Here is a 27,845-nt window from a genome sequence, read left to right as displayed (position 1 = left end):
CCTTGTCTGAGTTGCACGTCAGTTTAATCATTTTATGGACGCTCGCCAAATCTATTTTAATATACTGTTTGACTTAGAAAAGAAAATATTGTGTATTAAGTGTAGTGATTGTGAATTTTATTGCCCGAATCACGCAGGTTTGCATTTTTATGTTTTGTTTAACTATATACTGAGAGTTTAGAGTTGTATGTTAAAGTATCTTAAAATTTTAAATTGAAATAATCGATAATAATAATATTACGAGTATAAATATCTAATGCGGGATATATTTTAAGTAAAAAGAAACGAAATTAGAACAATTTTAGAAAGATTATTCTGTTTAATTAAAATATCCACCTTAATACGCTTGAAATGTAAAAACTTACAACTGCGGGCGTTAATTGTGATATTTTAATATTGTGATATAGAGAATATTTCAACCAAGTAGCTACCTTTTTAGTAATTTTCTAAAACGAAACTTATATCCATACTAATTATTATTATCTTTCACTTTCTGATTTAATGATAAGATCCGTGTAATATTTTATAGAGAATTTCTTTTTTTTTACTGTTGTACTCTGGGATAATTAATTTTAAGACCCCTGTATAATGTTTTTTATTAAAAATGCGTGACCTGTGAAAATATTTTATTTCTCATTTAATTAGTCTAATTAAACTATTTCAACTAATTTTACCAGTTCATTTTCATTACAATGAAAACACAATTTGATAGAATGAGACAAAAGAGCCTGAAATAGTTGAAAGAGTGCATTTAGACTAAGTTTTTATGAATAAAGGGGTATGTTTTTAGTTCGCGCATGACGTATGCGCATGTAAGCGGCATCGGTCAGTCATGTCATTTAAGAAAATCTAAAAAATACGACTCCAAATGTTCATTAAAATACGCTAATATTTACAATTATTTCATTATATGGTGATTTATTTCATTATTATGGAAAATTTAATATTTGAAGCAATATTGTTTTTTTCGAAGGTCTTTCGTCGCCTATGAAACTCGTAACTTTTTACACATTACCTTTAATCTTAGCGTTCATTGATCCCTAATGGAGAGCTCGCTTACGTAATTGTTCGCAATTGTTGTTGTGGGAATATATATAGACAGTGTTTTGTTTTGGCTCCGGCTTTGGGGAATAAAAACATACAAGAATACGAAAAGTGAAACGCAAAATGACTCCACTATGTATTATCGGACTTTACTTTTACTGTGATTTATTTAAAGTATATTGTTTTTAAATGAATACAAATCGCCAAAGTCAATAGGGCCCCATCGTTTCCTGCTCTATAGCTCTATTACATATTTAAAATGTCTTTAAACGTAGGCGTTGTGAAGAAACTGTGTTGAAAGTTGACATTTGATTTTAGATTGATTTTTGCGAATTAATTTTCATAAGTAGCCATGTCATTCTAAAGATATTTGATATTCTACAATCGATACGATATCAGTTTACTTACATACAATGGTAGTTATGATTTGGCATACGCGTTTGTAAATTATTATAAAAAGTTTATATAATATATAAACGCAATTTATTAAATTTGTGAAATTTTGTCGACAGCGGAATAAAACTGAAGATTATGACTGATCATGATCACGTTGAGTTTTTATAATAAATAAATATTCAAATATTCTTTCAGATATAAATTTTACTGTTAACTCAGATGAAACAATCATTATTTTTATTACTTAATCACAACAAAATGCCGGCCGGTTTTTATAATTAAAATAATAAAAGTCCTTAATACTGTTTAACTTATTTGCTAAATTTAAAATGCCCGAAGTAATATTATGTATACTCTCTATCTTTAAGGCCTATAACCTTCTTCAAAGCGTTTTCTAGCGGTGCGAATGTACACTTGGCCCGCTATCTTTTTTATAACGTTCTCCCATCTCTTATATGCCTGCCTCTCTTTCGTTTCTGCATGAGACCGCTCCGTAACGATTCCGTTCCAATGTTGCTTCTTGTCCGTTATCATATGCCCCGTTCATCTCCCAATTGAACTTTTTTATCTGAAATCTTGATAATCATTAATCTGTCATTGTTAGTCAAGGCAGCATTTTAAGGTCTTTTGTAAATATTGACATAAATATAATGAGAAATACAAAATCTGCCCCTAATAAATAATTCTTTAGAGTCAATTTTAGCATGATTGTGATTCTGTGAAATTAATTATAATAATTGAGATGCCGTGATACTGTTTCTAGTTCAGTTCATTCATAAAAGTTATTAATGAAATTATTATTGATTGCTATTTATAAGTAGAACTACTTAGATATATTTTAACTTTAATATTTAAACACTGAGACATGCTTGTACAAAATGTTACATTATAAATACTGTCTTACTGTCTTACGGGTTTGCTGTATTTAATGGAAGATATATATTTCTTCGGACATATTGAGTAATTGTCTACTAACTTATCAATAGTATATTGGGTTAATTTTGCTCCCTAAATGAACCCCATTACCCTCTCGATCTTACTCAAGACGATTACTGATTCAACAGTAAAGAATCTAGGTTTAAATGTATTTAAAAACCTTGATAAGGACAGTATCAAGGGTTTCATCACTAAGCAAAATTTTACGATACTTTGTAAATACTAATAATAATATCATGATCGAATAATTCATTCGAAAGCGTTTAAAGTTTTTATTTCAGGTCAGTTCTTGAACCCCTGAAAAATACCTGTTTTTCACTGCGTATTTTATTAATTATTTTATTATTAATTAAATATATTATATTTAAAAATATTCGACTTTTTGTTCCTTCCATACAAAACGCCAATTTCATATGTAAGGACCTAATATATTATCATTTACATAAAATATCCTGGCGTAAATTTCTTCTATGTACTGGTAATTAGACAAATTTATAATACAGTAGTACTGGGATGGACAAGATCGCAATTAATAAAAAGTTTTGGAACTCGTTTGTATTTAAACCTGTATTCTGACATTAACATTAGGGGTTAATGTTTTACAGTATGACTCAATGTTATTATATCCGATTGCGAATTAAAAGAAGTATTGCATACTATCAGACCATGGCTTAAAGGCATTTTGTTTACGAGTTTTTGATCTAGAAAAATGCTAGAAGTACGACTTCAGCATGCGAGTCTCAACTTTAAGATCGTGCGCTTTTAACTTTCAATGGCGAATATAATAGTAGAAAAATGATTTCTGAGAGCTGTTTCGTTTGAATGGTTAAAAAAAACTATTTCTTTCTAATACACTCCAAAGAGTTGTTGCAAATGTCCATGGTTGGCAGTTATCAGTGTATTCAAAGTGACTCGCTCGTTCGATTGCCTCCTATCCAATGAAAAAGGACAAATCACATAGTTAAGTCATCATCATCATCATCAATGTCTGTACAGTCCCTTATGGGCCTTAGCCTCTGCAAATATATTTTGCCATCGCAATCTATATCGAGCTGTCCTTCACTCAACTGCATCCCTGAACAAACGCGAAAGACTCCAACAAATTGAGTGCATATTTTATGACACAATACAGAAACAGGAAAATAAATAAAGTAATGACTACAAGTATCTACTGCAGTCGTCCCGCTATTTATACTCGTATTGTTAAATAGCTTCCCCTGCGAACTTTCCCTTTTAAATTTCCTTATTATATTTTTTTACTTAGCGTACCTTTTTAGTAGGTACATTCCAACATTTGGAACATTTTGCTATGCTACACCGTAGTGTTGATCGCTTTTCTGCGTACTAAATAATACTATTTTTTATTATTCCAATTTTCCTCTCTATAAAAATATACTTCAAAGTTCAAGAAATAAATTAAAAGAAAAACTCTAATTGGGGTTTGTTGCTTAGCAACATATTTCGCGATTCATTTTTATTTATATATAGTTTTGTTTGTTTTTATTATATTTAAAAAATAAAAATAAAAACCTTTAAATAATATTACCGTCTTATATTGTATTTCCTGTCAAAAAGTGCGTGCTTTCGTAAATATTTTTCTTTCCTAATAAATATCTTTTCTCCAAACCATAAAACCGTCTTATAGCGTCTCAATAGTATAAAACGGTATATTTTTTTACTGTTTAAAACTAGTTGGTAAGTTAAATTTTAACATATGCGTCTGGCTCAGAATTCTTATAATTCTTGGCACACATTCACGGCCAAGTTCAAGTTCGGCGAAGGTCGTATAAGCTCAAACTGCGCGGTAAGTTTGCGAATGCTTTACGATTTATTAATAAAAATTGAAATTATACATGTTTAAATAAATTATCAATCATTATAATTTAATATGAGCAGTCTAGTAGCTTCAGCGTGAGGCTCTTATCCCTGACGTTGTAGGTTCGATCCCCGGTTGTGTACCCATGGACTTTGGCTATATGCATTTAACATTCGCTCCAACAGTGAAGAAAAACATCGTGAGGTCTTGCTTGGGTCTACGCCCAACAAGTCGACGGCGTGTGTCAGACACAGGCTGGTCACCTAATAGATTGATGAATGATAGAAAAGGTTGTAACGCCACTGATTTTTTTTTTGTAACTTAATTTGTAAGATAAATACTTTTTATACGACTTATGTAACATCGCATCAATAGGTCTATTACATTAGATTTACATAGATAATTTTAAACAATAAATTTTCACAATAAAAGTGAAAACCGGATATTTGTAATGTCACAAAATTGTAAATTTTGTTTTTAATGTGCCTACTAGTACATGACGTCAAGTTCTCGATGTTTGATTTCTTGCATCGTATTCTGTGAACACTCTAATTCTAAAGAGTTCTAACTGTATAAGTGCAGTCCAGTACGGTGACTGTTTTTATCTGTTTTTTGGTGAAAACTACCGGACTTCGGCCTTTTCCTTAACAAAAACTTCCACTAATTATCACTAATATTATCATCACTATTAAAATAAATAAAATATTAAATGGGTTTATTAATTTAAAGTACATCATATGCCTTACAATGTGTAAGATTTGGGAACCCTTTTAAGTAAAAAAATACCTACTATTATCATATAAGAACGAAACTTTATATATCACTTAAATAAGATATTATTGTATATAATACACAATTATTGTATAATATTCAGGGAATATTAAACTTTTGATACGGTTCATTATAGAAAAAACGGCACATGTTCTTGATCAAGTTCAACAAAGGTTATGCTACCTGCGTAATACGTTGTTAAGTTCTCGAGTAACATTATACGAAGCGTGACGTCATCATATATAATCGTTAATCTTTGCTTTGCATGTAAAAGTAGTGATTTTAGAGCTATTTGAATTTTATTTATTATATTCTTTCTAAAATCTTATTTTTTTAGTTGGTGCTAGCTAATATCTAGTTTTGTAAATAATAATTAGAGGACCAAAATTAATTTTTGTCTTGGCTTCAAAATATATTTTTCTCTCAATCTCACTCACACACGTTTTATGAATAATTAGTGTGTTGTTTTAGATGTAATATATCTCTAATGTATGTCTGTCACTATGTATGTTTATCGATTGTCACGTGCTTCAAACAAGTCAAATGGCCGCAAGCCAGATGATTGCACACGGCGCCTAGCTGATTCCTTTATGGACTCTAGGGATGACTGGAGATGAATAATTATATACGCTACAGGTGTACTACAATAGTCTGTGCTTATATAATCTTGTAAAGGGACATACAACTAAAGGGTAAAGATTTAGTTATGTGCTTACACTACTAAACTGATTCTAATACAGTAGTGCAAGAAAACTACATTATCGGGTAACATAGGTTCTATTTTGTTTCATAAAAAAATAAATGTTTAATAATGGCGAGCGCGTGTTACACACAATTATTACAACAATAATGGCTGGTACGTTCTCAAAGTCTTTACAGTGCTTGTTAACCATAACTATTTAAATTTCTAAAGTTTTCATATATACATAGCTATTTTTGATAATATTTTGTAGCAACTAATAGGTGTGGCAGTATTTTTATTAACTGTAAAAGTATATAATTTTTTAAATTATGTTAATATGTGAGTCAAACTTACCAGTTATCCTATTGGCTCCGGTATCAAATTAATTTATATTTATTCAAATATATAATGCCGGACTCGGCAGCTATAAAAATCTATGTGAACTTATTTACATAATTAACATTATGTAAGTTACTGAACTACCCTTAAAACTTTATAATACGTGGTCCTACGCGTACACGTACTCAGTACCGCGTTTGTACAATGGTTTCAAATTCCGTACGAAGTTTATTTAAACATTTATGTCAATTATATTTTTTCTAAATTAAAAAACAACATAAACTTCCTGAGAAAGAGTAGTGGCTGTTGGACCTTCCAAATTTTGAGGGGACTGAGCTCTGGAGGCGAAGGGCTATTCTAAAACACTTTCTTCATGTTTAATATAAATATATATACATTATTAACATTACACACTTTTATATATTCACAATAATTTAGGTTTAAATATAACTAAGTTGTTTCACTGTCCATGTCTAATAGAAGTACTTAAAAATAACAGAAAATAATCTTTTCATATAAAATTTTAACAGGCATTCCAATATTTTAAACTCAAAATTTTCTACCATTATTTACATATTTAAACTCCAATATTAAAAGTAATAAAAATGCTTCAAAATACCTGATAAATATTATTATTTATATCATACACAACCATTATTCCATTGATATTCAATCGAAGAATAAACCAGTTTCATACCATTGTACCAAACATGTAACTTACAAATAAAGCACACACTATAGTATACTAGTAGTCAAAATTAATTGTTTCTGTGGTGCTTCTGTTAAATGTCAAAAGGCAGCTGATTGGGTAATAAACAAACGGCGGTTTGTTGTTTACGAAAATTTAATTTTTACATAATTGTGGTCCCTCATCGCTAATCTAAGAAGAAACAAAACCAATTTAATGGTTTTATACTATAATGTTTAATATCATGGACTAATAATAAAAGTACGGTCAGTTATGGTATGTTGAGATATTTACAAAAATTTTCTTGTACTTATAAAATTTTGTGTTTTAACAAGAATTCTTATTTAATGTTAAACTAATATACTAATTACCATAATAATATTACGCATCCAATCTATAAATTGCTAGCTATACCTACACCGCTGTAATTCTATGCTTGGTTTCTGGTTACAGTGCAATTTTGAGAACCCGTATGTGTTACTATAAAAAATGGGATGTCAAAATAATAATTTATGGACATAACATGTGTTTATTTCGAGCGTAACTATCAATGTATGGACCGAGTAATTTGTACGTTACGCGGTCCATACATACTCGCAAAAATAACTCACATTAGTAAATGTAGTTTCATTTTCGTGTTGTTTTACCAGCGTAAAACCGCCGACTAAATAATGATACCTATATTCTTATTACTTAGTATATCGATGTGTCGAAACATAATTTCAATCAAAACGATTCCAGGAGCGCGTCACCGTTAAAAAAAAATCGATAGTTCTTTGACATTATAGCAGAATGTCGCACAATAAGCGTTAAAGTAATTTAAGCAGTTATAATATAATTGCGACAACACTATTACACACCGGATAACGCCTTAACAGCATAAATAATTTACTACATTACATGGAAGAATAATATTTTTCTCCCTACTCTTAGATTTTGTATACATACAAAAGCTAACTATTAACTAATGCGTTAGGTAAGGTAACTGTTTTTAAAAAATAGGTTTCCATGTATGTTTCGAGAGAAAAACTGTATTCGTCAAATACTTTCGTAAGAAAGCGGCTTAGATAAAAGTCTGAAATTGGTATTATTGTACAGCAGGAAACGTCGAAATGGTTCGAGGTATTTGATCTGTTTCGCAAGCTGTCTTAAGTCGCGAAGCGATCAGTAAATTTCTTTATAGCGTTAATTTCGTAATTATTTTCGGAATATTAATTACATAATATATAATAAGAAGATATATTACATATATATGTATTGCTATGTTGTTAAACTGTATTATTACCGTGCAGTTGGTATTTATGTTCCCATCGTAGGGCTGTATTTGCACTCCATTTACATTAATAATAAACCATTATATATTGTATAGGTACAATTATTTAGTAAGTAATTAAGTAACGGGTTTTGATATATATTTTTGTATGGATGAGTATTATTTTGCACATAATATGTCTACATGACGTAAAAGTATAGTTTATAGTTAAATATGATATAATTTCGTATATATATATATAATAAAAATGTGTTTATTTTTATTTTAAGTACATACATGCATTACAATGTGTAACCCTTTTAAGTAAAAAATACCTGTGTCAGGGTTCCCAGCTCTTAGACAACAAACTTTATTATTCCTTAAAATATATTTATATATAATTTAATCACATTTTTTGTTTTATTTATTTTGGTCTTTGATTTTTCAAATGTTATCAACAAGCTTGAGTGCATGACTGAGTGTGTGAATGCAAATGTGTGAGTGAGTCAGTGAGCGAATGAATAAAGTGTGTAACTACATACTAGGTCTCAGAAGAAGCTCTAACACTGGGTTACACCTACACCCTGTATTTATAAGCCAGTCCTTGAGTCGCATTTTTAGATTGTAGACGGTGAGCGGGTAGATGTTATAAGACTGAAATGCAATTAAAAGTTATTCGTATAAAAGACTAATGTTTCAAATATCTCATCTTGACTACGTTTAAATCGTACACTACATTTAAATTTTCAAGATATTTTTTAAGTAACAACCCTATTTAACTGACAATAACCTTTTGTTTAGAAATTACCATAATATATAAGACAAATGAGATGAAATAATTTGTATATCAATAACGTTCAGTTATTGTATACATTTTTGTTATGGTGATAATATTCTTAACTGCAGCATTACATAGAGCTTAGCATTATCATCTACTACGTGAAACCACATAAAATGATTGATTACCTAAAGTATTTACATAAATCCATTTGTTTTGTTTATTCAAATGTGGTTGTGATGTGAACTGGCAACATCGTGTTGCTTAGTAAAATCTAGCGGTTAATGCGGCCGGTAACACTAAATTTTATAATGAAAACCAAAAACAATCCTTATTTGAATGAATGAATGTTGCAGTAAAACCTTAATGTAATTTTATACAACATAGTATTTGTAAGAGTGTTAAACCTTTTCATTAATCAAAATCAACAGACCTGGCTGGTAAGAATTGTTTATATATTTATAAGAAATTATCATCTGTTTGAAAATAAAAATACTTGGCGATTAAAAATAGTGGCGGAGAGTTTATTGCCAGTTCTTACCTTCGTTCTGCGCCCTTGATTTGAGAACTGGCAGTAAATGTAAAATTAGAAGCATTTAATGTATATTTCTTTTATTTCGTTCATGTACACTACATTGTCATTAAATAATAAATGATTTCTGACTTTGACTTTGTAAAACGAATTTACTTTTTTTTCTCAGTTACCATGAACTCAGCCTGGCTGGCGTGGGAGTGTATAGTTTTCGCGGTGTTCATATGCGCGTCATCATGTTTTCCCCTCTGGAGTCGGAAGAAGGATGCTGCAGCGGCCGGGAGTGCCAAAAGAGCCTATATTTTCGCTGGAGGAGGGGTGTCAGTACTCTCAATGATGCTGTCTGTGGCGAGAGGCACATTGGGTGTACGGTCGTTTTTAGGTAAGTAAGATGTTGGCAAACTAAAGTTTTACATAAATTAGTTAAGGTCTTACTTGCCCTTCGATATAGGGGAAAATGTTTTTTTTAAGTCGACTTAGAAATGTCGCAACTGATAGAGCCTATAATTTCTTATAAAAAACGGATTCGGAGGTATTATGAAGTTTTAAAAACATTATTCTTAAGGGGCCGTTAAAGTATTATGTAAGCAGATTAACTCCTCCTTCTCCAGATGGCTAAGTAAACCCTTAAATACTGAAGAGAATATCTGATTCAAAGAAAACTATTTTATGTTTATAAGTGCTTTGCCTTGTCCTGTAGTATTTATAAGATGGTCTAGAGTTTCTGCTACATTAAAAGCCGGTCGCGCGGGAAACCAAAATCAAAATCAGATTAGTTAAAAAACCCGCCTTCACCGGTGAAGGCGGGATTTTTAGGCGTGTATTTAATACTACGTACTTCGCTCATGCACTTCAAGCGATTGTCCACCCCGCGAGCGCAACTGCTTGGGACTGATTTGCGCTAGTCGCGGGAAAAGCCCATTCCGGCCGAGCTGCGCTCGCCAAGACGGCCCGAGCTGTTAAGGCTCTTCAAGCCTACAGCGTGATTCCAGTCAAAAAAAATCTGTTACTGTACTATGTTAGACATATTTGATATTGATTTGATAGTAAAGATATGTATGTTTTTTGGTTTTTGCCGCTTCAATTCCCAGTAGCTGATTGAATCTGTTTTTAGAAAACTATGGTATCTATGCCAATATGAAATACCTTTGACTATACTGTGATCTGTGTGGGATAAATATTTAAAATATATACAAGTTTATTGTAACCCAATAATAGTTTAGTGACACCTCTATATACTGACCCTAAATAGTAAATATTTGAGGTTGTTTTTGCCGATGAGATGGTGATGTTGAAAGTCCATTTTGTTTGTTTATTTACGTACCTATATGCCACGTGGCTTGACAAGTTTCCAACGTCTAGTACACAATTATTTTTAGATTTCCACTAATGTATGGGCTTCGGATGGAAAATAACCAAACTAAATACCTAATTGTTTTGTTAATCTTGGACGAAGTCGAATAGTAATATACGAATTAAAAATATATATATATAAGAAATAAAATTAATAGTGTTGCAATACTATAAGTATACTAATAGTATTTTGAACCTGTTGAATGGTTCTAGCGATAAATTTAATAGATAAATAAGATCAGGTTATTTAAATCACACACGCCGTTACGTTCCGTTTTGATTAGTATTAACATTTAACTATAACCTTTGCCCTACACAATTAATAAAAAACACAGTATACATTTGCAAATTTTGGCGAAAAATTGCATCGCTTTAGTAGTGCGTAGTCCAGCCAAGCTGCTGGCTGGGTTTACATCAAATTGACGCAATAAATACTATGGTACTTGGCAGTACAAAAATACAGTGTTATTAAGAGTAAAAACCTTTTTAAAAAAAGACAGTTGAAAATATTAATTTCTATACGAAATTCAGATCAGTCACGTGACCCGGTCACAGATTAGTCCAATCGATAATTACGTACCAAGAAAGTAAATATGTATTTGCAGTGACTAATAATATTATCTTAAAGTTTAATTTCGTTGATGACTGTTTCTGATTGAAATATAATGTGTAATTTGTGTAATTTAAGAATGGTAAATAACACGAACCTTGACGTTTGTTTACGTGTTTACCGGCGTGATACGTCGTAGGGCCAGTCCCTGCGACGCCATTTTGTCTAGAGAAGCGTTTGCCGGGCTCTTGAAGTTAATGTTACATTTGAATTTTAAAAGAATTAAAATATATAATTGTACGACTAAATACTCTAAACTGGATTTTAAAATTATTCTCATACGTTATATAAAACACGATAAACACAACGGGCCCCGAGGCCTTTTCGTTGAATTTTTTTCCACATGAACGAAAATATGGAAAAACAACTACATGCATAAAACTAACCGCAACGGAATTTAAATAGCATCTAATTTGTGATGAGATGGTATGGTATATAATTATTAATAATTAGAATATTTGAAAAACCCAAGTAGTTACGTTAATGCTTTCTGAGAACATAAAGATCTAACATTATATATTCAAATTTTTAATATTAAAAAAAAATACATATTTTTCCTGTTATTGTTAGATACATTTTCATTAGTGCGATCGAGGAGGTACGATGCATTTAAACCATGCCCTGGATTTATTTATTTAAGCATTTGCCCTCAAGCAGTGTTGGAATAGTAGCTGAAGCAAGCGAACCTCATCCCTAAAGTCGTGTGTTCGAATCACCGATGAGCGCAATTAGCACGGTGAAGGCAAACACCGTTCGGAACTCAAACCCAAAAACCGAGGTTTGTGTGTTGCGAAACACAGAAGGTTGATTAACAACTTGTATATTAAGTAATAAAATACAATACAATCTGAGGCCAATCCTGGACGGGGTTGTAGCGCCACTGGATTATTTTGTTGTAAGAATTTATTAGTACCAAATAGATCCAAAACTCAAATTAATTTATTCATTTAGGTAACACAATGTACACTTATGAACGTCAATAGAAAAATACATATTCAATGCTAAATGCTTCTAATTTTAAATTTACTACCAGTTCTCAAATCAAGGGCGTAGAACTGACAGAAATTTTTGTTTTGCAAAATCTTTGTAAAGAGCTGCCAACAATAAATGATGTTCCACATGACATGACATGACAATAATTAATAATAAAAATTCTAAAAGCAAAAGAAGATCAGCAGTTGGCATGGAGAAATAGGAGCACGCATGTACATTCTCGTGGAAAAACACGCAAATACATACATAGTCGAAATAACTAATATCACCGCATACACATAACACAAAATTCAAGTCCGACCAGACACCACAAGTAGCACCCGATAACGAGTATGACGCATGGTCAGGCATCAGCCCCATCGCCATATTTACAGAGAGACAACCCAACGCTTGGATGCCGCTACAAGCAATGACTTATAAGCAAGCATGACGATCCTTAAAATATGGGCTACTGATTATTCTGAAATAATTTTATACCACATGGATCACGGTTTGCTCCCACTTTACATTAAAACAGTAGTGGATATTGACGATCGCCCCAGAGACTCGAAATCCAGCCGAGAGATACAGTCGCGTTATACTAAAGAAAATCATATTCAAGGATCGTTTAAATAGTAATTTGTATTATAATAGGGCTCAGCAAGCGCTTTACTTTAACGTACGAATTGGATTAATTTAATGACAACCCTTGTATCTCTCTAGGGATTTTGTGGAGAAAACGTATACAATTGAATCGGAAAGAAGTACTCGTTGCAGCCTTGCAGTTGGTGCACTAATTTTGTCTTTATTTTGAGTTCTATAATTATGGAAACTACTATTCTTTTTAAAGATATCTATATTTTTTCGCACATACAAAATATTCTCATAAATGTATTGACTTGCCAAAGTCAAAACATGTAATTCTTTAATTTAATCTTCTTTTGGACTGACTCCCGTCGGGATAAACCGCTGATCGCTTATAGCCCGCTTTTGCACTACAAGTATCGATTTGATGTCACCTGCATTACCCAACAAAATAACACAATATGACATAATACTATGAAAATAGCTGAAATTTTATAGCGACCTTTGCTGTATTCTCGTCCTTAACATCGCGTATCTTTTTCACTTCGAACGCTGCAGAACTTAGCTTATACGAAAAACCTATGCTATGTATAGGCCCCACAGGAGTTTACTATCTAATGTTATTCCCAAGAATACGGCATTATCAACAAAGTCCATTTCCTCAGCTTTTTACATTTGTTGTTACATATTTAATACAATGTGTCTTCTTTTACAGCATTAAAGATACAAGTTATATTGAATTTAACAGAAAAAATCAAATATAATGTTCCTCTGCCCGAGGAACAAATAATTAAGTTGATAAAAAATGGAGAGATGTGGTCGTAACGATAAACAAAGGAAAATTTCGAATTACATTATATATGCAACTTTTAATTCACGAAATGTTCGTGACAAAATAGAATATTTAAAACCGGAAATTGATATTTTTGCGACATATTTTTTTAGAATCACCTTGCTGGGGAAATTCTGTCACGTGTAACAAAATGTGATGAAACACCTTTCACCGTCTACGGGGTACGTCTGCCTTGTGATCATATGTGTTTGTGAATAGAACCCAAGCGAAAAGGTCAACTAAGTTGATTTATTAAAGGCTATAGAGCAGTGTTGGCCTAATGGCCTGCGCCCTTCATCTCTGCCTAAAGTAAAGTGTAAGTTCTATCCCTGACTATGGACCAATGGACTCTCATTCTATGTGCACATATAACATTCCCTCGAACGATGAAGGTAAACATCGTGAGGAAACCGGCTTGCCTTAGACACAAAAATTCGACGGCGTGCGTCAGGCACAGAAGGGTGATCCACCTACTTGCCTATTAGATTAACAAATCATCATGAAACATATACAGAAATCTGAGGCTTAGACCCAAAAAGGTTGTAGCGCCATAGATTTTTTTATAAGAGAGGAGAGGTGGTTCTGGGTTTGTCCCAGCGAAAAAAATTGAAGACTAACGTACGTGACGTGCCTTATTTTTAACAAAATTTTTAACTAATTTTTATAATTGCAATTGCTGTTGACGTATTTGATATTTAAAAGCTAGTAGACCATTTTATTTTCTAATTAAACGCGAAAACAAATTCACTATTTCTTAGTTTCTTATCAATGAATTTAATAGCTTTACATGGATATATTATCAATATTTCTTAGAGAACTATATATACATAGAGAACATGTTATACAGGTAATGATCTAATATTATACAAAAATATAATAAATAACCAGTTGTAAACTTTTATAACGCCTTGGCGCCATATTAATCTTATAACGAAAAACGTAATAAATCAATAAACTACACTACCAAAAAAGATTTTCGTTTTTTATCGTACACATAGAATCAAATCGTTTCTAAACATCTGTTGAAAAAAATTGCTATATTAAAATAATCAACTAAAGGAATACAAATTTGTAACTACATATCCGGCACTCCAGTTTTTACTATAATATTATGAAATAGTTCATTAAATTCATTAACGTAATACGGCTTATGTTACGTAACCTAACGTAAGCCTCTACTTTATGTCTCGATTATTTATAAACAATCATCGCTCTGGAGTGTAGTATATATAAGTCGAAAACACCATAAATAGCGCCATTACCTTCATATACCTGACACAGATAGTCGACTTTTTGGACCTTATGCCCTCATGCCTTAGCATGACGATTTTCTCACAATTTTCTCCTTCATTGTACTAGCGATTGTTAAATGGGCACATAGACAGCAAGTTCATTGGTGCTCAAGGATGAGAGCGAAGGTGATGAAATGTTTATAAATCCCCTTGACTGTAGTCAAATTATATTCCGATGCGAAGTCGGGTCATTTCGCTACTCAATAGGTTTCGCTTTAATATATATTAATTGCGTATCATAGAGGAATAAATTTGAATAAATTTGATATAAAATTGCCTCTAACAAAAAATGCGCAAAAAAATTGTTCAAACCTGTCTAATGGATACGATTACGGATTTTATGTTCTCGAATGCCTTGCCAAGTCTTGATCGTTGTCGGATCTATATGGTATGGTCAAGTCATGGAAATAGATCTTATGTCTTAAAATTCGTTAACCTAATACATAGTTTTTTTTGTATACTTAGTACATTGAGAGTGACAGAAACGAGACTTAAGTCTGACCATACGTCAAAAATGACGTATGAGAGACATGGTTCGCACTAACTGACGTTTCTGAATCACAGCCTAACAAGTCTTCTTTCTGTATAGAAATATAACGGATTTAAACATCATGCTAATATTGATTCTGTGAAAATAATTGAAGAAGTGGAATCTCTTTAGGTCGAAAGAAATTGCTTTTCCATTTCGCTGAACACGCGGTATCTCGACTTATTTAATGTTTAAAGAACTTTATTTCTCATTGCAAAATTATATTTTATTTACACGAGAAACATTATGTATATACGAGCGAGATACACGTCCAAATTTCAGTCTAGTAGATTCACTCTGACATTTCGACTTTGCAACTCCAACAAAATGTTATTTCCCTACGAAGAATTGGTAATACTCTATAGCTCGAATTTCAAAAAAGAGATTCCATAAGTCGTAGTTTGTAAAATATATAATATTCCCCGAAATAATAGCAATAAAATCCAAAATTAAAGTTCGGGTTCAGGGCTTCTAATCTATTCTTTTTGTCTTGCATTCGTACACTGAAATATATATAAAAGTTCTTAAGTAACAAATATTTTAAAACATTTTTTTAAGTGTACCTTTTTCTTCATCTTCATCTCTAAAAAAAATATATTCTAAAAAATACTCTTAGAAATCGTGCCACTGCAAGAAGAAATTTCTGCAGCAGCATTTTGATTTAATCATGTGTATCTAGTTCTTGTTAATCGAAATTTGCATTTCCCTTGACATTCATGCTATAGATTCTACTACGCCTCAGGTATATAACTATGTATATCCTTTTTTCAGGGTTTCCATCTGAGCTGGTGTACTTCGGATCATCAATGTGGGAGACCTTATATGGAATGATCTTGGCGTTTCCTGTGGTCTGTTTGGTGTTTATTCCTGTGTACTTCCGACTCCATACGAACTCTGTCTATCAATATTTGGAGGTAAGGATTAATTTTGCATAGCATTAACAAATGCTAGTTAGCTCAGCCAGATTCTTGGGTTAACTGGTTTCTGATGTCTTAAACATTTTTAATGAACATATACACCATACCTAATTATAAGTGTTTGTAATTATATTGTCACTTTGACCATTACATACTACTTATGAAATATTATTGCTTTGTTACTTTTTTCATTAGAAAAAATAAATGTGACATTACATTACTACAAGTGTAAATATAATTAGCGTTTTAATAGCGGTTAACAAAGATGACCATTATACATCTCCACATAACTGTTTTATATAATACAATGGAAACATAAAGGATCTTTAACGTTAATGAATAAAATATTAACGACTTAAAGATAGTTGTTTCCAAGTTTTGAGTACATATATTTGTTTTGTACAACCGTTAAAATTTGTCATTTGTGTATTTTTATCTAATAAATACAACATGTTGTACTTTTTTTACTACTGTGATATACAATTATTTAATAAGCATATTGTATTAGTATATATTCTCATGAAAGTGAATGTTGCTATATTATGTATGAAAAATAAATATCTTAAAGTAACCGTCGAGGATTAGTGTATGTGACTCTGGTCTGGATTTTGACATACAGGACACATGGTTTGCCCTAGGTCAAGACTCAGGTGACCCTTAAATCGGTGTGACCGTTAGTATCAAATTTGTCACGTCTTATATACTTCCCATACAGAACCAGAACTTGAGCCTGTCGCTAAATACATTTGTATATTTTTTTGGAAGTGATACGATAAAAACCTCTTGTTATATTTATATGGCAAAAACAAAACGTTTAGTTTGTATTTTCCTTGAATTAAAGCAATTTCACGCAGTCCACGACATACGTATATTTTGTAATTTGTTACGTGTGAATATGGCAATTAGAGACACTTTTGCAAGCTATTGGTCTTGCTGCCAATTGTTCTTACACACCTTTTATATTTTTATACTTTATTCGCGTACAAACAAGCCGAAACATGTTTTGTATTTTGGGCGTTAATTGAAAATTACAACGTTTATAGAGCTCTCATTTGCTGCGTATAAAATATTACTGTAGGATTAAAAGTCGATTAGAGTGCTTTGTCCCTAGATTGAAGAATTTCGTAGTAGGTATGGTCTGCCTGGCAAGAGTTAATACAAAGTATTTGTCATTACTAGTATCAATTCGGCGTCGGGACGTGAAGACCCCATCGCCCACTGGTGAAATAACCGTGTGATAGAGGTTATTTCACCAGCGCAATCAGTCAACCCTCTTCCTAGTCAGCATCACTGCCTCACAGAAAACCGGTTAGGTTAGGTTCCAGAAAACCGGAAAACGTGAAGTGACGAAATAGGTTCATCTTATTGTACTCGGTTCGAACCGAGATTACCCTAGAAGTGTACCACATGTTTCATCACACATACACTTTCATCTAGAAACTGCAAAGCCGGCATTATTAACTCAGATATCTTAGTCGCCTGACATTTCCTACAGGAGAGGTTAGAAGTACCCGGGGCACAATTTGGAACGTTATTTTGTGTCGCTGGCGGGAGTTTGCGTGTACGTCAGAGAGGATATCTGTTCTTGTCTCCTAGGGACGCTTGAAGGAACGGACCCATCTAAGCTCTGACTGCGTGTAGACTGCGATGACCATCCGCGATTTAACGCGTGCCTGTATAGGTACCAAAGCGGTAATGCCGAAACTGACTGACTCATTGAGTCCCGTCCACCGAAATTGTGATACTGGGTGACTTTAACTCACCATGCCGACTGACTCTGATACCACCGATGACTGTTATTGTATATATTCCATAAAAGAATTGTAAAACGCTCAATGCACAAACAATAGTAGCCCAAATGTTCTTTGTTTGTTTGTTTTAGGGCCTTAGATTTCTGTATCTGTTTCATGATCTAATAGGCAATGTTGTTAATCTAATAGGCAAGTAGGTGATCAGCCTTCTATGCCTGACACACGCCGACGACTTTTTGTGTCTAAGGCAAGTCGGTTTCCTCACGATGTTTTCCTTCACCGTTCGAGCGAATGTTTAATACGCACATAGAAAGAAAGTCCATTGGTGCACAGCCGGGGATCGAACCTACGGCTTCAGGGATGGGAGTCGCACGCTGAAGCCAACACTGCTCATTTTAAAAATTAAGTTCAAATAAGTTTTAGCCAAAATTATTGTATTTCATATAGAGTCGCACTCTTTTTTGTGAACTTTATTGCAATAAAAAAAGTTTATTAAACAAGTAAACTCGCTTATTATTTTTTATTTTAATTTATCTTTAGCCCGAGAAGTGTACTCGAAAATCCAGTATGAAGTTGTTTCGAACATGTCTAAGGAGCTTAATTTCATTTTCAGATGCGTTTCGGCTCAAAATCCGTTCGTCGTCTTGCGGCAGCTACTTTTCTACTCCGCCAAGTACTTAACCTAGCAGTTACAGTATATACGCCCACAGTTGCATTGCACGCAGTCCTCGGTTTGCCCCATTGGGCTTCCGCTGCTGCGTTGACTGTGGTCACTGTGGTTTTTAATTTGTTAGGCGGCTTGGCGGCTGCTATAAGGTTAGTAAAAATATTGGAACACCTAAACATAAGCCACGTAAACCAATTGAGGTTGAGTAAATTGATATTACAGAATATCATCAAGTGTTATGGTCAAAATCAAAGTCAAAATCATTTATTCATATAAGTAACACAATGTACACTTATGAACTTCAAATAAGTTCTTCTAATTTTACATTTACTACCGGTTCTCAAATCAACGGCGTGGAATGGAAGAGAAGAATCTCCCAAGTTTATTTGTATTACACATTGTTTGTAAGGAGCTATAACCATTACACCATGTTCCACGTGACTTCTTTAGTAATTAATAGTGAATTAACAATAGACAAATCATATTCAAAATTTATCTATTCACATTGGTTTCATGACAATGTTTAGGAAAAAAATTGAAGGTCTTAATATACAATCAACCAGTTTTCAAATCAAAGGCGTAAGGCAGGCGAGAGTGGCCAAGTATTTGGTTTACAAGAAAATGGTAAAGTATTGCAATCATCAACAAACATCTGCAATTTTCGGCAACGCACTCGCCAGCCCGCTGGCAACGTGAGTGTCCTTGGGCGGCGGTTTCACTTATCATCAGGCCTGAGCCATTAATACCATGCTTGTAGTTGAGCACACTTTATTTTACTAAATTAACTCTTATAGGTTTTTTTTCCTTTCATATATATGTATTTATTATAATTTCGAGTGAATGTGCCCATTCAATAAATATAATTTAATTGAAATAAATACATTGAGTTACCTTACTTATTAAATCTTAAATATTTCAGAGCTGATGTAATTCAAACGTTGACAATGGTGCTTGTGAGTGGTGCTTTCATCATTCAAGCTACAATAAAATCTGGGGGACCAGCGCAAGTCCTTCAAGATAACATTGATGGTGGAAGAATGAAGTTTTTCAAGTAAGTATTCAGGAATATATGTGATGATGAATACAAATATTTTTTAGAAGAGGGTTTTAAAAAGTAACAGTTTTTCTAACTTCTTACTTGAGTTTACATGCAGAAGATACCATAAATTCGACTTATGTTACACGCTTATGTCTTTGTTAAATTTTGTAATAATAAAAATATTTTACGTAATGTAGCACTTTAACAACTGCAATGCCGTCATAACCTTACGCGATAACGAAGTTAATCTGGCCGCTAAGGATATATATAACTTCTTGACCTGGGCCACTGGTGTCTTCGATCAGAGCTCAGACTGGTGACTGGATCCTTTAGGTTGGAGTACTGTTCAATATCCTCCACAGTAAACTTTAGCGTTTATTACATGGTAGAGCTACTAAAACACTAAAGTTTTTTTTGGTTTTACCGTTTTTATGTTACAAACGTGACAAAATATTACGAGTTTAGAGTAACCTAGCGTGGACTCTCCACAATAAGGTATTCTAAACTAAAATCACATTATTAATAGTCTTCCCGTAAATAAATAATATGTATATATATATTGAGAACATACTAACGAATACAAGTGTAATATATATAGCTTTTTTGCATTTTCTTTTGCAAACTAGCGAATTGTAAAATTGACACCCGGTGGGGGTCTTCCCTGAGAGATACGACCTCCATCTATTCAAACTTAGAGTATACTCCTCCCTCAAAGGCCGCAAACGCACAGTAAAATGGGTGTCTATGAGCTGTGATGACTGCTCTTATTGGGCGTCCCGTATATTCGTTAAATGTTAATTAATTAATTAAAGACATTTAAAATTGCATTATTGCAGCTGTTTTAGTATAAATAAAAATATAATTAGTCATTAAAATATATAGCGGACAGTTATCTAACCTAAAGGGGACATCATTGATTAGTCTGATTCGAAGGCAAGAAGTCTTATGTATTGTCAGCAGTCGGTATAATAGCGCGTTTCATAGTATGACGTCATCGCAGTCATGATAGCTGTAGATTGTAGATGTTGCTTTTTGCTGCATAGTTATATAAATGATAAATGAAGTATATGATTTGCGAATGACTGCACGGCTTCTTATGATGAAATACTATAAAACATTAAAAAAGTTTTTTTTTTAATATCCGTGTGATACTTCCAGAGGATTTTTGATAATAAATAAAAGAAGAATGTCGAACATATAATATTAATAACATTCACCTATTTCCAGCTTCACTTGGGACCCAACAGTCCGTGTGGACACCTTCTCCGCCATAATCGGTCAGCTTTTCATGTCCGTATCAATATATGGCTGTCAACAGACCTTCGTACAAAGATACTGCTCCATGTCTAGTGAATCTAAAGTCAGAAGGATTCTCTTCTCGAACGTTCCAGCAGTTTCTGTCCTCTTCAGTCTATCCTGGGTGGTCGGGATGGCCTTATATTCCCTATATAGATACTGTGATCCTCTTATGAGTGGAAGAATCAGTGCCCCAGATGAAGTTCTGCCGTTCTATGTGCAAGATAAATTTGCTTTTCTGCCAGGAATGCTTGGTTTGTTTTTGGGGAGTATCTTCAATGGAGCGCTAAGGTGAGTTAGAATTACAATTTCACATAACGCTATATTAAAGTTTCCCAAATGGCTGAACTGTTTTTCACTTACTAAAAGGTTGCCATTTCATAAATTTCAAGGCAAGTTGGTGATCGGTCTTCTACGGCTACCTATCAAAACAATTATTATTTCACCTAGCATTCTAAACAGTGTTATACATTCTTATTTCATTTTTGTCAATCTAATGGGCAAGTGTTCAGTTTCCTGTGCCTGACTCAAGCCGTCTACTTTTTGGGTCTAAGGCAAGCCCATTTATTCACGTTTTCCTTGTTCGAGTGAATGTTAAATTCGCACATAGAAAGAATGGCCATCCGGAAATCGAACCTACAACCTGAGGGATGAGAGTGGCATGAATAAGCTACTAGGCCAAGACTTCTCTACACATAATGAAGATAAACTAAATTGTATGTTTAATTTCAGTTTTCTCGTCTCGAATATTAACTCGCTATCAACTGTGACTTGGGAGGACTTTGTTTCGTCAGCCCCAGCTTTCAGGGACATCACTGACAAGCAACAATTGACTGCCATCAAGATTATTGGCATTATCTATTGTGAGTACTTTAAATATTTAAAATAGGTTTTCTACATAGAAAACGTACATTTTTAAAAAATATTATACCATAAACGTACATTTAACTTATGGATCTGAAACAAAATGACTTTAGTTTTTTTATTTAAAAAATAATTTGGTGCAAAAGTTTTATTTCTAATAAGATGGTTATGCTAATTCACTTATTGATCGTGTAAAGACAGTTTGTATTTATGTTATTGAAATTATTTCTATTATCATTTTTTCAATTTATTATAGATTATCTGAAATTTATGTTAATATTGTATTGTAGTACAAATAATCATAAATTATTTTTCCTGTTCAAAAAATTATTGTTTTAACTCATCGTCAATATCAGACGACTTCGCCAGAAACTTATTTACTTTTATTGGTTAACAAAATTAATAACGGGAAAACTAATTATTGGTAAAGGCAATATTGGTTTTTTTGAAGACTTTTAAATAAACGAAACGATAAACCATTTACAAAACTCATTTCAGCAATAATTATAATGATTATGTCGCTGTTCGTACGATTCGTCAATGGGGTGGTAGAAGCTAATATGCTGGTAACATCGGCGACGTCTGGAGCGCTACTGGGTGTGTTTTTGCTGGCAACCCTATTCCCTATGGCGAATGGAAAGGGGGCGTTATGTGGCATGATTGTCTCTCATGTAATAACGATATGGATGGCCATGGGAAGACTGCTTTATGTGAATACTAAAGTGGATATGCTGCCACTGTCTGTTAAGGTATGTTTAAAATTATAAGGTAATGAGTGAACGAATGAAACGAGGCTCTTCAGGCTAGACGCCTGATGATTATTAAGAAGATTAAGATGATTATTGGTACAATACTGATATTTTAATATAAATATCAATACATTTATATACATGTAGGCACAATATCAGTGAAAAAATATTAATTATTAAGATGTAAATTAATCATGAACATCAAAATTTAATTGCTCCAAATTGTGAAGGACCTAACACATGGTACGTGGGTAACACTGAAAATGTTTAGAACTGGCCAGTTAGAAACATTGCTAATGCAAACTTTTTTGAATTTCAATTTTAGAACTCTTTGGTAATCTAATGCAGTATATATTGTATTCATTTGTCATTTGTTTTTGTGAATTGGCGGGAAATCTAAAACTCTTGTTACACTTGAAAATGAACCTAACGCGAGAAAATTTTCGGTCAATGATTTATCATGACTTCCGTTGTGGGCTTACTCAACAACAAAGCTATGATAGGTGACTAGCATTTCTTAATGAAGCCTCATCTTGTGCCACTATTTACAATTGGTTTAACGAGTTTGAGCGTGGACGAAGCAATCTCAATGATGATCCGCGTGAGGGACGTCCTTTAACAGCGACTACTGAAGATAACATCAGTGCTGTGCGACGCATGATAGAAGAAGATAAGAGAGTGGTTTTAACAGCAGATACGGCAAAGCCTAGGCTATATGACTCAAGTTCAAACAATATTACACGAACAATTAGGCGTCAGGAATCTTTGTACCAGATGGATTCCCCATACTTTAACCCACGACCAGAAACACCTTCGCATGGACTGGTGTCGCCAAATGTAAGATAAGTTCAACGGCGGTGACTCAAATGCTGACATCGGTACAGGTGATGAAAGCAGTGTATATTGCTACGGTTTCCTTTCGAGGATCCGCCAACTAAGGTAAAGAAAGGAAGAAGTCAAAGGAATAAAGATGATTCCTTCATTCTTTGGTCGGAAAGGTCAGGTTATGCTAGTAGATGGAAGGACAGTTACTGCAGACTGGTATGTCAATCGCTGTTTGCCTGTTGTCTTGGAAAACCAACTCCTCCTTCACCACGACGATGCTTCAGCTCCCTGCGCAAAACGGACTGTTGAAATATTTGACTATGGCAGGTGTCGAGATAATGAGTCTGCTTTTCTCAGTGGCTCCATCGAATGCGACGATGTGTAGAGAGGAACGGAGATTACTTCAAAAAACAATAAAAGTATTGGCAGCTTTCTACATTAAGCCGTTTTTCATTTTCTAAACATTTTCATTGTTAACTAGGTATATTTCCTAACATATGTCTTTAAGTAATTATTATATAGCATCGTTGAAGATGTATAAATGCAACAAATGTCACATTAAAACCACCCAACAAGCTATACCTCTGTACAAATTATACCCAGTTCCCATACTCAATAACTAGTTAGAATAGGCACTAGGAAAGTACCAATTCGAAACGTCGAATTAATTTATTATATATTATTTAGCCAAATATAAATAGGCATACAAATATCATAGAAATTTTCACAATGTCGTATTAAGAACGTAAAATAATGTCAAAGTTAAATTTATTACAAAATACTACTAAATACTCGCCTATGCTGTAAAGGCAGGCCTTTGAAAATTTAATCACATTCCCCCTGAAAGAATTACATAAAATAATTTTAACTCGACATTGCACTTGATATTTAAAAGGCCGGCAACTAGTGCGTTGCCGGCCTTTTAACAATATGGTTGTCCATGGACGTCGGTATCATTTAACATCAGTTCGTCATCAGAGCTTGGCCGTGATTTCCAATTTAAGTCTTAGAAAACGTAGTTTTAAAACGATTGTCATATACAATTTATTTATTTTAAACAAGATGCCGCGGCTTGCTTCTATTCCAAGTCCTAATTATTTTCCCAGTAAAATGACAAAAATTCGTTAAGCAAGTCGTAGGAATGGATTAACGGTATCCAAATCTGGATCTGGAAATCGTAACGTAAAGGAAAGTTTTAACTTATACTTTAATACCTAAGTCATAGAAGTTCTAAATATTTTCAGGCATGTCCCAATGCAACAGTCCGAGCACTGAATCCGCGAAATATGGCGGTCGTTGTTAATGAGACACTGTCGCGGTACGCCCCTGTCTTTGAAGCTATTGACAGTAGTCATACAGCAAAGGAGGCCGTTTCTAATAACATAGTGTAAGTATCAGTCTTGATCACTACTTGTATTTTACTAGTGTTCTAATGAATTGCCTGATGGATCTGATGGACCACCGCTGTCTGGTATCACCCACCTGGTACCCCTTCAAAGTCATTCCAGGCTTGGCTTGGGCGCTAAATTTGTTTTATTTATTTATTAACATTTCGTTACATTACAATATAAAAAAATTAACATAATTAAATCTAAAGGAGGGCATTGGGCGGCCTTATAGCTTTCGAGCGATCTCTTCCAGGCTTCCACTACTTTACTACGTCTTTCCTTTTGGAAACTAGCGAAATGTGGAATCGAACGGTTTTTTATGGCCGACGCGTGCGCTCGTTTCTCTCAAAATATTATAGATTTTATCCGATAGAGATAAAAACTCCCGTAAGATCATTATGAGGGCTAATTCTCGAATCTGAATTTTACCAGTGACATGCAATTCCGACTCGATCTTTGCACTGTATGAACTGTGTTAAATGCGCGTACTAGAAGAAAATCAATTGGTCAACAGCCGTGAACGCCTTACTTAAAACCTTGAGGTTCACACGCTTCACTATTCTCAATCAAAATGTATAAATTATATAGTCTAGTCTTGTTTTTGTATAGAGCATAATTGTCTATAGATTTTATATCTATGATGCCTTTTATTTCAGGTTTGACAGCCTAATGAAATTTTACTCAATATCCTACATGTGGTATGCCGTAATAGGGACTCTAGTCTGCGTAGTTTGCGGAGTAATCGTTGGCTACCTAACGAACCAGGAGTCGGACAAATTTGACGAGCGACTTCTGCATCCATTAGTGGCGAGAATGGCTCGCAAATGTCCGGGACAATCACATACATTCACAACGCCCGATAGGGAGAGAACATCAGAGGAAAATGAAGCTTCTGATAAAACGTGTGATACGATAGTTGAGGATCAAAAAACTCAGACCGGACTTGCTGGTAATAAAATATATTATATTGACAGTATTGAGCCGCTGAAAACTAGGCTATGATAGGATTAGTGGATGTGACGTGTGCCAATTATGTATATAAGTGTATATAAGTAGGGTGTAATATTTAATTGGTTTTGTAAGAATCGAAGTATTGATTTTGTAAAATTTACAGAATGTTTTTGTGGGTTGATTACCATGACCACTATTAACAAAGTTCCTTAAAAATGTGAATTTGTTTGGTTATGCTATTTTTTTAACCTTGTGTATACACGATAATCGTCCTAACTAAACCCTTTCGCAACTTTATTTATGAAAGTAAATTGTCAAAGTGACAAGTGACAGGAGACGTGTGCAATTATACACCAGTGCAATGTAAGGTGCTCTATGGGCATATTTAAAATTGAGTTAGTTTAATGCGCATGCGCAACTACAACTTTCGCTTAAAATATTTGTATGAAATTGGCTGTAAATTTTTTAGAAGTATACAATTTGTTCGGTACCCATATTATTTAATATTTCGATTTTTGGACTTTATCCAGAAATGAAATTACGCGTTTTAAATGACATTTATTATCATTGAGTATGCTAAAGGTCTGTTTCACAATGTATGTATAAAGTACCAAATAGCTATGCAACACATAAATTATTTGGATGATAAAAGTTCCGAATAAGAAACAGCGTTTCATCGGACTCAAAACTTATGATGGACTTTATGTGACAAATAGCTCTATCTGACAGTCGTGATACGCAACAAAAGTGTTTATCCTACCAATAAGTGATAAATAGCTTATTTGGAACTTATGTAGAACATTGTACCGTACATTGTGAAACAGACCCTTAATGTTTTAATTTAAATCTAGTAGTGTAATATACCTTTTATCTTAATATAAATCGCACTTAATGGTTAACCAGTGTATTTTAATATTAAAGTTTTTGAACATCTTAAAAAAGATGTACATTTTATGTCGTAACATAGATATAAAAAAGACAGTCTTAAAGACAAAATAGTTTTTGAGTGTAATTTATTCCTAATAAGAGCTGTGAATCATACTAATTGAAATGCTAAATCTGATGTACAACAAAACTTAACCAAGGCTGTTTCCACGGGATCACAAAAAAATGGTTTTATGTTATTTATGTTGACTGTGAGACGCAAATAGCTAATGTCAAAGTATGAAGAACATATACAGCGGACCAAAAATTTTGTCTCAAATCAATTTCTAACACTTCCTATTTTGGTATATACCAATATGGACGTATACGTAAAATGTAGATTTGAAGCAAAAAGCCTCAACTTCAACTAATTATAATTATTAATTAATTTTACTCACTCCACTGGTTTAGCGACAAAGTGACCTTGGTTTTCGAAACTAGTTTTTGGTTATAAAAATATGTTTGTATTAAGCGAATAAGTCTAAAGCGTACATCAGAAGTAGCATTAACCCAATCGAAACTTAAATAGGATTAATTAAGAATTTGAAGTGCAATTATTATGAAAAACGGCATAGTGATAGTTCTGTGATTGTGTATAATATATGCCTGAATCATGATTTTATTATATGTTTTATGCATGCATGAAAATGTTCTATAATAATCCATTTTTAATATACAAAGTGTCAACTTTAAATGCAGTGCACGCAGAAGCCACTAGGCCATAGTGGCCGATGTGCGACTCTCATACCTGAGGTCGCATGTTCGATCCCCGGCAATGGACTTTTTTCTATGTGTGCATTTGACATTCGCTTGAATGGTGAAGGAAAACATCGTGAGGAAACCGGCTTGCCTTGGACCCAAAAAGTCGTAGGCGCGTGTCAGGCACAGAAGGCTGATCACCTACTTGCCTATTAGATTAATAAATAATCATGAAACAGATAGGTTGCGCTTAGGTTGTACGCCATTGATTTTTTTATCGATATTTTTATTCACAAAATATATAAAATATATTATATAAAGAACTCAAACTCAGTTACGAAATCTAGTTGATTTATTGTATTTAAAAT

At 33.3% G+C, this 27,845-nt stretch overlaps 1 protein-coding gene across 2 annotated transcripts; it reads left to right on the top strand.

Annotated features, from left to right (window-relative positions):
• On the top strand, positions 1–27,610 carry LOC123720437 (sodium-coupled monocarboxylate transporter 1). Of its 2 annotated transcripts, none has more exons than XM_045677040.1 (10): positions 1–137; positions 9,404–9,616; positions 16,179–16,321; positions 18,689–18,891; positions 19,662–19,793; positions 21,009–21,368; positions 21,810–21,940; positions 22,440–22,690; positions 24,760–24,902; positions 25,560–27,610. In XM_045677040.1, exons 1-10 carry the CDS (start codon positions 35–37, stop codon positions 25,903–25,905), a joined length of 2,025 nt encoding a protein of 674 aa, XP_045532996.1. In that variant the 5' UTR covers positions 1–34; the 3' UTR covers positions 25,906–27,610. The 2 variants fall into 2 exon arrangements, with proteins under 2 accessions (XP_045532996.1, XP_045532997.1); XM_045677041.1 differs by lacking the exon at positions 1–137 and adding an exon at positions 8,918–9,142.
• Positions 27,611–27,845: the final 235 nt, after the last annotated feature.

This window comes from Pieris brassicae, chromosome 2 (assembly GCF_905147105.1).
Source record: "Pieris brassicae chromosome 2, ilPieBrab1.1, whole genome shotgun sequence".
Classification (NCBI taxonomy): Eukaryota; Metazoa; Arthropoda; class Insecta; order Lepidoptera; family Pieridae; genus Pieris; species Pieris brassicae.
Note: the sequence above shows the minus strand (reverse complement) of the source record. Positions and strands in the feature narration are given on the sequence as shown.